The sequence below is a fragment of the Toxorhynchites rutilus genome, chromosome 1 (genome assembly GCF_029784135.1).
Source record: "Toxorhynchites rutilus septentrionalis strain SRP chromosome 1, ASM2978413v1, whole genome shotgun sequence".
NCBI classification, from domain to species: Eukaryota; Metazoa; Arthropoda; class Insecta; order Diptera; family Culicidae; genus Toxorhynchites; species Toxorhynchites rutilus.
The window spans coordinates 159,546,885-159,557,084 of NC_073744.1; the positions used below are offsets into that span (position 1 = coordinate 159,546,885).

Consider the following 10,200-nt stretch of genomic DNA (forward strand, 5'->3'; position numbering starts at 1 on the left):
GTGAAAAGAATAGATGTTAAAACCGCTGGGCACAAGGTCCGATGCCCATGCAGCCAAAGCTGTCAACGAAGTGACAACTGTCAAACGCGCAGACGAAAAACGCGCATTATTATTTGAGTAGCACATTGTCATGCTTTATTAGAACTTTGTATAGACGCCACAGCTGAAAATCGAAACAAATTCTATCGTATTAGAAAAACTATAATTTGTAAGTAGAATTAAGTTGTTTATTGGAAATTTGCTCATAATAAAAATACTTATTGCAGTTTGAGCTGTACAACCACGAACTGCTACGAAAATTAAGTTTTTAACGAATATCCGAACAATTTCTCAAAAAATTATAACCTAACTTTTGAGATGGATCACAGCTGCGGAAAGTGCAACAATCCCGATGACGATTATATGGTTGCTTGCGATTCCAGCGAGGTATGGTATCATTTGGATTGTGTGAGCGAATCTCCGGGAGTGGCAGAACGGGACTTTGTGTGCTTTAAATGCACTGACAAGAAGGAGAAAAGAGGAAAGGGGAAAGCTGATGCTACCGTGCCCATCAAATCCAACAAATCTCGTGTATCAAAAGGTCCGAAGCCATCCGAGCCCGAGGGAAATTACGATCAATCCGAAGTTATTCCGGATCCGAATCAAAAGGAGAAAGAAACAGAATACTCGGAGGAAAACTACCAAAGAAACAAATCTGATTTATCCAATAGAAGTGAATCTAATGAGTTGCGAAGACAGGCGGAATTCGAACGTTTGGAAGAAGAAATGCTAGAAAGAGAAAAACAATACGAACATGAAAAGGCATTAAATGTGAAGCGGTTGGAATTGGAGGAGAAATTTCAACGGAAAAAGCTGGATCATGAACGGGAATTGAGGCAGAGGAAGCTGGATCAACAGCGAGAAATGTATCGTATTCAGTTAATGGAGGAAGCAGATTTTGTGAAGCAGCAGGATGAACTTCTGACACAGTTCCAAACACTCAGAAGTAAGTTACAGTCTAGCGTTGAGAAGACTGACAATATGAACACTGGTGCTGACGGTGTTCACGCAACATGCAGTAGGAGAAATCTACCTGTTCCTGAAATACAAGAGACTCCAAGATGTATCCCGAATTCGAAGTTGCCCGTACCCACTAAGCTGAAGGAAATTTTTAAGCATGATGGTTCTGCATCGAATGGCAGTGAGGAAGAGCGATTAGAAACAAGCGAGGAGGAATCGGATATCGAACCTGAACAAACACCATCGAACGAGTTGAAGGTAAAATTCCAGAAGTCCAAAGGATCAGCGCCAACTAAAGCCCAGATCGCCGCCCGACAGGTAATGACTAAGAAACTTCCTGTCTTCAGCGGTAGAGTGGAGGAGTGGCCAATTTTCTTTAGCAGCTACACAAATTCTACAGAGGCATGCGGATTTACGGACGTAGAAAATTTAGTGCGGCTTCAAGAGAGCCTCAAAGGTCCAGCATTGGAATCGGTAAGAAGCAGGTTGCTGCTTCCGAAAGCAGTGCCTCAAGTGATCGATACTCTGCGTATGCTTTACGGGCGTCCAGAACAGCTCATTCATACGTTGTTGAATAAGGTTAGAAGAACGGAATCACCTCGTACCGATCGCCTAGAGACGTTTATACCATTTGGATTGGCAGTACAGGAGTTGTGCGACCACTTGGAGGCAGCAGAGCTGTATAATCATTTAATGAATCCTATCTTGATCCAAGAGCTGGTGGACAAGCTGCCAGCTGCAACGAAGCGCGAATGGGTCCATTTCAAACGTGCTTCTGTGAATACAACACTACGAACGTTCGCAGATTTCGCTTCAGGCATTGTATCGGAGGCGAGTGAGGTGATTTTAGCCGTGGATCTACAAGGTTCATCTAAGCCTGACAAGTCAAAGATGAAGGACAAGGGCTTCATTCATGCGCATAGTGATGCTACTGCACCACCGCCGTTTAGCCCATGTCGTGTTTGTAAAACGGCTGGACATCGCACGAGAAATTGCGAAGAGTTTCGTCGATTGAGTTTGGGAGAACGGGTGAAAATGATGGAGCGTTTGAAATTATGTGAACGATGTCTGAATGAACACACAGGATGGTGTCGTTTTAAGATCACGTGCAACGTCGGAAATCGTCGTCTACAACATCATCCGCTGGTACATCGTGAAGCTGTTTCTAATCCACAAGTTGATATTTTCGATCAAGGACAGTTGCATACGCATCTGGATGGAAAAGTGCCAGTGATTTTTAGAATTGTGCCTATAAAACTACATAATGGTTCGCGAACGATCACTACTGTTGCTTATCTTGACGAAGGATCTTCCATGACCCTGGTTGAAGAGAATATTCTACGTGAGTTGGGTATACATGGTAATCCACAACCGTTGACGCTTCAATGGACGGGGAATATAGTACGCCGAGAATCATCGTCGGAGTGCGTTTCATTGCAAGTAGAAAGCGAAGCGGGTCACCGACTAGATTTGAAGGATGCTCATACGGTTAAAAAGTTGTACCTGCCAAAACAGCGAATTGATTTTCATGAAATCTCCAGTCAGTATCAGCATTTGCGGGGTGTGTTGGCCACAAATCACATCGGTACGGAACCCAAAGTTTTGATCGGCCTCAACAACGCACATTTGCTCGCGCCTTTAGAATCGAGAGTGGGAAATGTCAACGAACCGATTGCTGTCCGCTCACAATTAGGTTGGACGATTTACGGGCCAAGAGAAAATCAACCATCAACGGGGTTTGTTGGCTATCACGGCGGTTATACTAATGAGGAATTACACGAAAAGATGCGTGTGTTTTTTATGACGCAAGAACCAAAGACTATTGTGAGTAAGCTTCCTGAATCAGCTGCGGATCGGAGAGCACGAGAATTGCTAGAAACTACTACGGTTAAAGTGGGCGATCGTTTCGAAACCGGTCTTCTTTGGAATACGGATGATGTGAACTTACCGGACAGTTACAATATGGCATACAAGCGTCTTCAGGGGTTGGAACGACGCGTCTTGAAAGATCCGGAGCTTCATGAAAAGGTGAAACAGAAAATCGAAGACTATTTAGCTAAGGGCTACGCGCATAAAGCGACCTCGGAAGAATTAGCAACAGCGGATCCCAAAAAGATCTGGCATTTACCACTCAGCGTAGTTGTAAATCCAAAGAAACCTGAGAAAATTCGGTTGGTTCTTGACGCAGCGGCGCAGGTGGATGGCGTTTCGCTAAATTCGATGCTTCTTGTGGGGCCAGATTTACTAACCGCGCTTGATGCAGTAGTTCAGAAATTCCGTGAGCGACAGGTGGCATTTGGAGGCGATATACGCGAAATGTACCACCAATTTCGAATGAAGACGGCCGATAAGAATTTCCTACGTTTCTTGTTCCGTTCAAACCCCTCGGCTAATCCAGAAACGTACTTGATGGATGTAGCCATTTTTGGATCAGCGTGTTCTCCGGCATCCGCGCAGTACATTAAAAATCTGAACGCGTCACAGTATGCCAATCGATTTCCAGAGGCATCGAGCGCCATCGTTCATAAACATTATGTGGACGACTACCTGGATTGTTCAAACACTACGAAGGAAGCTGTCGAGCGAGCACAACAAGTTCGGTACATCCACCGTCAAGCTGGGCTAGAAATTCGTAATTGGGTTTCAAATTCAAAAGCGTTTCTTGAAGCTATGGGAGAAATCACCTTGAATGAGGAAGTATCGCTGAACAGCGGCGAGAGCGAATTATGTGAACGAGTTCTAGGGATTATTTGGCGACCAAGCGACGATGTGTTCACATTTTCAACGACGATGCGTAGCGACCTAATGCCGTACATGACAACCGATAAGCGACCTACCAAACGGATCGTCCTGAGCTGTATTATGAGTCTATTCGATCCTTTGGGGCTGTTGTCGCCGTATACTATTCACGGAAAAGGTTTGCTGCAAGATACATGGCGTTCCGGATGTACATGGGACGAACAATTGAATGACGAATGCTACGAGAAATGGTGCCGTTTGAGAGCAGCGTTTACCATTATTGAGAAGATAAAAATTCCCAGATGTTATCTACGAGATACTCCACCCTCAGCCTACGAAACATTGGAAGCCCACGTATTTTTGGACGCCAGTCAGGACTATTACGGCTGTGCAGTTTACTTCCGCATCACTCATCTTGGAATGTCAAGATGTTCTCTGGTGGCTGCGAAAACCAAGGTAGGTCCATTGAAACCATTGTCCATTCCCCGAATGGAGCTACTTGCTGCAACGCTCGGAGATCATTTACTTAATGCTGTGCTCGTGAATCATGATCTGAAGGCATTGAGACGTTTTCTGTGGACGGACTCCTCCACAGTTCTTCACTGGTTGGCGGCAGATCCAAGAAAATACAAGCCGTTTGTTGCTTACCGTATTGGCGAAATTCTCCAGGAATCAAGTCTGAATGAATGGCATTATGTACGTAGTAAATTGAATATTGCCGACATTCTTACAAAATGGAAAAGCGATGCGTTTTTGGAATCCGACGGGCCATGGTTCTGTGGCCCGGAGTTCCTTCAACATCCAGAAGAAGATTGGCCAATACATAATCGTCCTCCACCGAATCGCAACCTAGAGCTGAGGGCGTGTCATATGTTCCATACAGCAACAAAAAACATACAATTCATCGATGTCGCTAGGATATCTAAATGGAATATCTTGGTGCGTACCATATGCTGTGTTATACGATTCATTTCTAATTGCCGCCGTAGAGGGCAACGAAAGCCTATAGAAACATTAAATATTCCGGAATTTTTTAAATACGTTCAACGTCCAGTGTGTTCCATCGACGTCCCGCTTAAGCAAGAGGAGTACGAACTAGCCGAACAGATCCTATGGAAACAGGCGCAACGAGACTGTTACAAAGACGAAGTTACTGTCATATCGAAGAACCAGGAGTTGTCGCGAGAAGAGTGGTTGCAGATCGAGAAATCAAGTCCTCTGTATAAACAAAGTCCATTCCTTGATGAATATGGAGTTCTACGTATGGATGGGCGGTTAAGATTAGCAGATTTTGTACCCTATGATACTCGTTTTCCTACCTTACTTCCCAGAAATCATATTATAACCTACCGACTCATCGAATCATATCATCAACGGTATGGGCACGCCAACAAAGAAACTGTCTTCAACGAACTACGTCGACGATTTTCTATTCCCAAGTTAAGAATATGTGTGGCCCAAGTAATGAAGAATTGCCAGTGGTGCAAGGTACATAAAACTAAACCGGAATTTCCTCGAATGGCTCCACTACCAGCTGAACGGCTCGTACCATTCGTGAAGCCATTTAGCTACGTAGGGATTGACTACTTTGGGCCTATAGACGTCACAGTTGGTCGAAGAACTGAGAAAAGGTGGATTGTTCTGTTCACTTGCTTAAATGTTCGAGTAGTTCATCTGGAAGTCGCGTATCGCTTGAACACCGAATCCTGCATAATGGCCATTCGTCGGTTTGTAGTACGGAGAGGACCACCTATTGTCATCTTCTCAGACAACGGTACAAACTTTAAGGCAGCCAACAGGGAGTTACAAGAACAGATTCAACGCATAGATGCTTCATGTGCAAATGTTTTTACCAACGCAAGAACTCGGTGGAGTTTCAACCCTCCGTCTGCGCCTCACATGGACGGCGTGTGGGAGCGCATGGTCCGCTCAGTTAAGGAAATGATGTCAACACTAAATAATGAACAACGACTGAACGATGAGATATTGCTCACAGTGATTTCCGAAGCAGAGGAGATAGTTAACGCCAGGCCACTTGTTTACGTGCCGCAAGATTCAGATACAGGAGAGGCTATAACGCCTAATCATTTTTTACGTGGTATATCGTCGGAACTTGAGAATCAATTACACCAACTAACGAAATAGAAGCATTGCGCAATACTTATCACCGTTCGCAGATTGTTGCTGATCGACTGTGGAAGCGTTGGTTAAACGAGTATTTACCGTCGTTAAATGCCCGTTCGAAATGGTTGGAAGAGTCCAGACCATTGAACCCTGGAGACTTAGTTTTCGTAGTAGACGATCACGGTCGTAACGGATGGATTCGAGGTAAAGTCGAAGAAGTGATCCAGGGCAGAAATGGGCGCATACGGCAAGCTATGGTGCGTACCTCTACGGGAGTATTTAAAAGACCAGTGAGTAAACTGGCGTTGATCGAAGTGAAGTTGTCAAGTAAATCTCGCCTGGAACCCTGTTCAAGACAAGGTTTACGGGGGGGGGAATTGTTAAAACCGCTGGGCACAAGGTCCGATGCCCATGCAGCCAAAGCTGTCAACGAAGTGACAACTGTCAAACGCGCAGACGAAAAACGCGCATTATTATTTGAGTAGCACATTGTCATGCTTTATTAGGACTTTGTATAGACGCCACAGCTGAAAATCGAAACAAATTCTATCGTATTAGAAAAACTATAATTTGTAAGTAGAATTAAGTTGTTTATTGGAAATTTGCTCATAATAAAAATACTTATTGCAGTTTGAGCTGTACAACCATGAACTGCTACGAAAATTAAGTTTTTAACGAATATCCGAACAATAGATGAGAAAAAAATGATACTTACCTATTTACCACCACAGCGTATTTTTTATCAAGAATTTATTATTTCGTGATGAAAATTATTCTGAAATCTTTGTAATAGGGGTGAAGTCCCCATTTAACGAGGATAAGGAACCGAGGCGGCACCAAGGCGGCTTCTCGCAGGCAAACCTGTGTTTACCGATAGCCCGGTTTGTTTGAAACAACAGACGATACTTCAGTTAGGTCCGACCGAGCGTTAGCGAGCGACGTTTACCTGGTGCACTACGTTTGCCCGGTTAACTATGCATGTCATGCATTTTGATTGCATGGTTGAAAACGTGATGCACCAGTGATCTCAGAATTAATTTCATTGCGAAAAAATGAATTCATAATGAAAATTGCACTTCAATGCCATTGTACGTATGTTCCAAAATTAGCAGCTTTCTTTTAAGTAAACGGGCTGCGTCATCCATATGAATGGATAAACTTCATAATACGTTATAAAACTGCATTCTTTCACTTTTCATTATTTTTAAAAGGATTTTATTCAACGCCACTATTTCTCAAATTTTACTACCCACGAAAAATCATTTTTGAATGGAAATGAACGTGGCTTTAATTCGATATGCCGATCATCTAAATCGGTTCAGTGATTCAAAGGTATGAATTTTTGAAAAATGCCATTTTTGGGGAAAAGTGGGATAAAAATGATTTTTCGGACCACCCTAAATTGGAAATGAGCACCCTGATAAAAAATTTAAAAAATACGACTCTAATGTTTTGCGATGAAGAACAAAAGTACCACTTTTCATGGAAATCTAAGAACCACTATATCGGTTCTGTAGCGTATGTCAAACCACGTTGAACTCGAACATCGATGCATGCAAACGTACATGGGAGAGAGAATGAGAGGAACGAATTCGTTTAGGGGGAAGTCACTTCAAAATGCAATGAGGACAATTTGACTGGGAAGAATGAAATGAAATAGTCGAGTCGGTAGAGGAAGATAGCGACTAAACGCCCGACTGACTGTTTAGTCGTTTTGACGGAGAAACTGTGTGAAGAAGCCAAAAGTCATTACTAACTGAATACGGATATAGTCAATCAGCTAGTCAGGTAACTATCCTCAGTTGACTATGACTATGCAGAGCCCTGATCTCAGTCCCTTACCGCTCACATCACGATCAGCTGCATCGGTAATTGGTACTATTAACCCTTTGCGGTCGGAATTAATTTCCGTTGAAAGAGATCCTCTTATATTTCCACGCTCATAACATTTTGTTCATACCGTGTATCGTTACCTATTCTTCACAGAAACTCCGTGTATATTCGTTGAAAGGTTCTCTAGACATTAAAATTCGTTTAGAAAAAATGTAAACTATTACATCGTTGAAAAAAGTATTTAGTATTATTCCTTGCTGTGGTGGCTGAGAGCAGACGAACGACCGCAAAGGGTTAATAACAAAACAATGGAAGCCTCATATCAACAGTCCCGCTGTATATGGTCCAACTTTGAACATTCAAACAATAGGAATATTCTCACGCCGAAAAAGGCGACATGTGTATCGATAAAATAGGAATACTCTTACGACTGAACGGCTACTGTGTAATATACAACAAAATTACCGTGAGATAAAAATGTGTATCGATTAGACAGGAATACTTTCACGCCAAAATGTGCTACTCTCCCCCAGGGCTCATGTTTAAGCCCCCTTTTGTACAACTTCTATGTAAGCGACATCGACAATTGCCTTACACAAAATTGCAGCCTAAGACAACTTGCAGATGATGGAGTGGTCTCTGTCGAAGGATCAACAGAATCCGACCTACAAGAACCCTTACAAGATACTTTGAACAATTTTTCAACCTGGGCCATTGGGCTAGGGATCGAATTCTCCACGGAGAAAACAGAGATGGTGGTTTTTTCTAGGAAGCATAGACCAGCAAAACCAAAGCTTCAACTTTTGGGTAAACCGATCACTCATGCTATGTCATTCAAGTATCTTGGGGTCTGGTTCGACTCCAAATGTACTTGGGGGCCCATATTAGGTATCTGAGTAAAAAATGCCAACAAAGAATAAATTTTCTCCGTACAATTACCGGCACCTGGTGGGGAGCCCATCCCGAAGATCTTATAATGTTGTATAGAACAACTATTCTCTCAGTGATGGAGTATGGCAGTTTCTGTTTTCAATCAGCTGCCAAAACACACTTAATTAAACTCGAGCGAATTCAGTATCTTTGTCTCCGTATTGCGTTGGGATGTATGCCCTCAACGCATACCATGAGTCTCGAGGTTTTGGCAGGCCTACTCCCACTAAAAGATCGCTTCAATTTATTATCTCTTCGGTTCTTCATCCGGTGTAAGGTCATGAACCTATTGGTGATCGGAAATTTTGAGCGGCTGATCGAGCTAAATTTTCACTCCGGATTCATGAGTTCATATCATGAATTCATCTCCATGCAGGTTGATTCTTCTTCGTATATTCCCAACCGTGTTTGTTTCCCTGACTACATCAATTCCTCTGTGCATTTTGATCTGTCCATGAAGCAAGATATCCATGGATATTCAGATTACCAACGATCGAGGATCGCTCCAACGATCTTCGATGAAAAATATAGGGGTATCAATTGTGATAATATGTACTTTACTGATGGGTCCACTATAAATGAGTCCACAGGATTTGGAGTGTTCAACGAATTTTTTAGCACCTCACACAGTCTTCAGAATCCTTGCTCAGTGTATATTGCTGAATTGGCAGCAATTCATTGGGCGCTGGACAGCGTCGCCTCACGACCTGTTGAACACTATTACATTGTAACGGATAGTCTTAGCTCTGTCGAAGCTATCCGTTCAGTGAGGCCGGAAAAGCACTCGCCGTACTTCCTTGAGAGAATACGAAAAATTTTGAGTGCTTTATCCAGACGCTGTTATGTCATTACCTTTGTGTGGGTCCCTTCTCATTGCTCAATTCCGGGTAATGAGAGGGCTGACTCATTAGCAAAGGTAGGTGCGATTGAAGGCGATATTTATCAGCGTCAAATCGCCTTCAATGAATTTTACTCTTTAGTCCGTAAAAATACCATCGCTAACTGGTAACGCAAATGGAACGAAGATGAATTGGGCCGGTGGCTTCACTCGATTATCCCTAAGGTTAGCCTCAAACCATGGTTCAAAAGTCTGGACTTGAGTCGGGACTTTATTCGCACCTTCTCCCGACTCATGTCCAATCACTGTTCGTTAGACGCGCTACTCTTTCGTTTCAATCTGGCCGGCAGCAATATCTGCGTTTGTGGCCGAGGTTACCACGACATCGAACACGTTGTTTGGTCGTGTGAGGTGTATCTTGTTGCCAGATCGAATTTAGAGAACTCCCTTCGGGCTAGAGGAAGGCAGCCCAATGTGCCGGTGAGAGATGTGTTGGCTCGGTTAGACCTTGATTACATGTCCCAAATATATGTTTTCCTTAAATCTATCGATGTTCGTGTGTGATTATCCTTATATCCTTATACCCTCCATTTCTTCCTTTGTGAGTAATTGGTCCGCTTGCTATAAACAGAAGAATGAAATGTAAATTCACAACTGATGTACGAATAGATTTAAGAATTGAGTGTGTGTGATTATCAACATTGTAATAATTTCCTTATACCCCATCCTTTTCCTGA

At 43.1% G+C, this 10,200-nt stretch overlaps 1 protein-coding gene across 1 annotated transcript; it reads left to right on the forward strand.

The window, feature by feature from the left end:
- Positions 1–357: 357 nt before the first annotated feature.
- LOC129761539 (uncharacterized) lies at positions 358–5,883 on the forward strand. The gene has a single exon (XM_055759264.1). The coding sequence runs from the start codon at positions 358–360 to the stop codon at positions 5,881–5,883; it is 5,526 nt and encodes a 1,841-aa protein (XP_055615239.1).
- Positions 5,884–10,200: the final 4,317 nt, after the last annotated feature.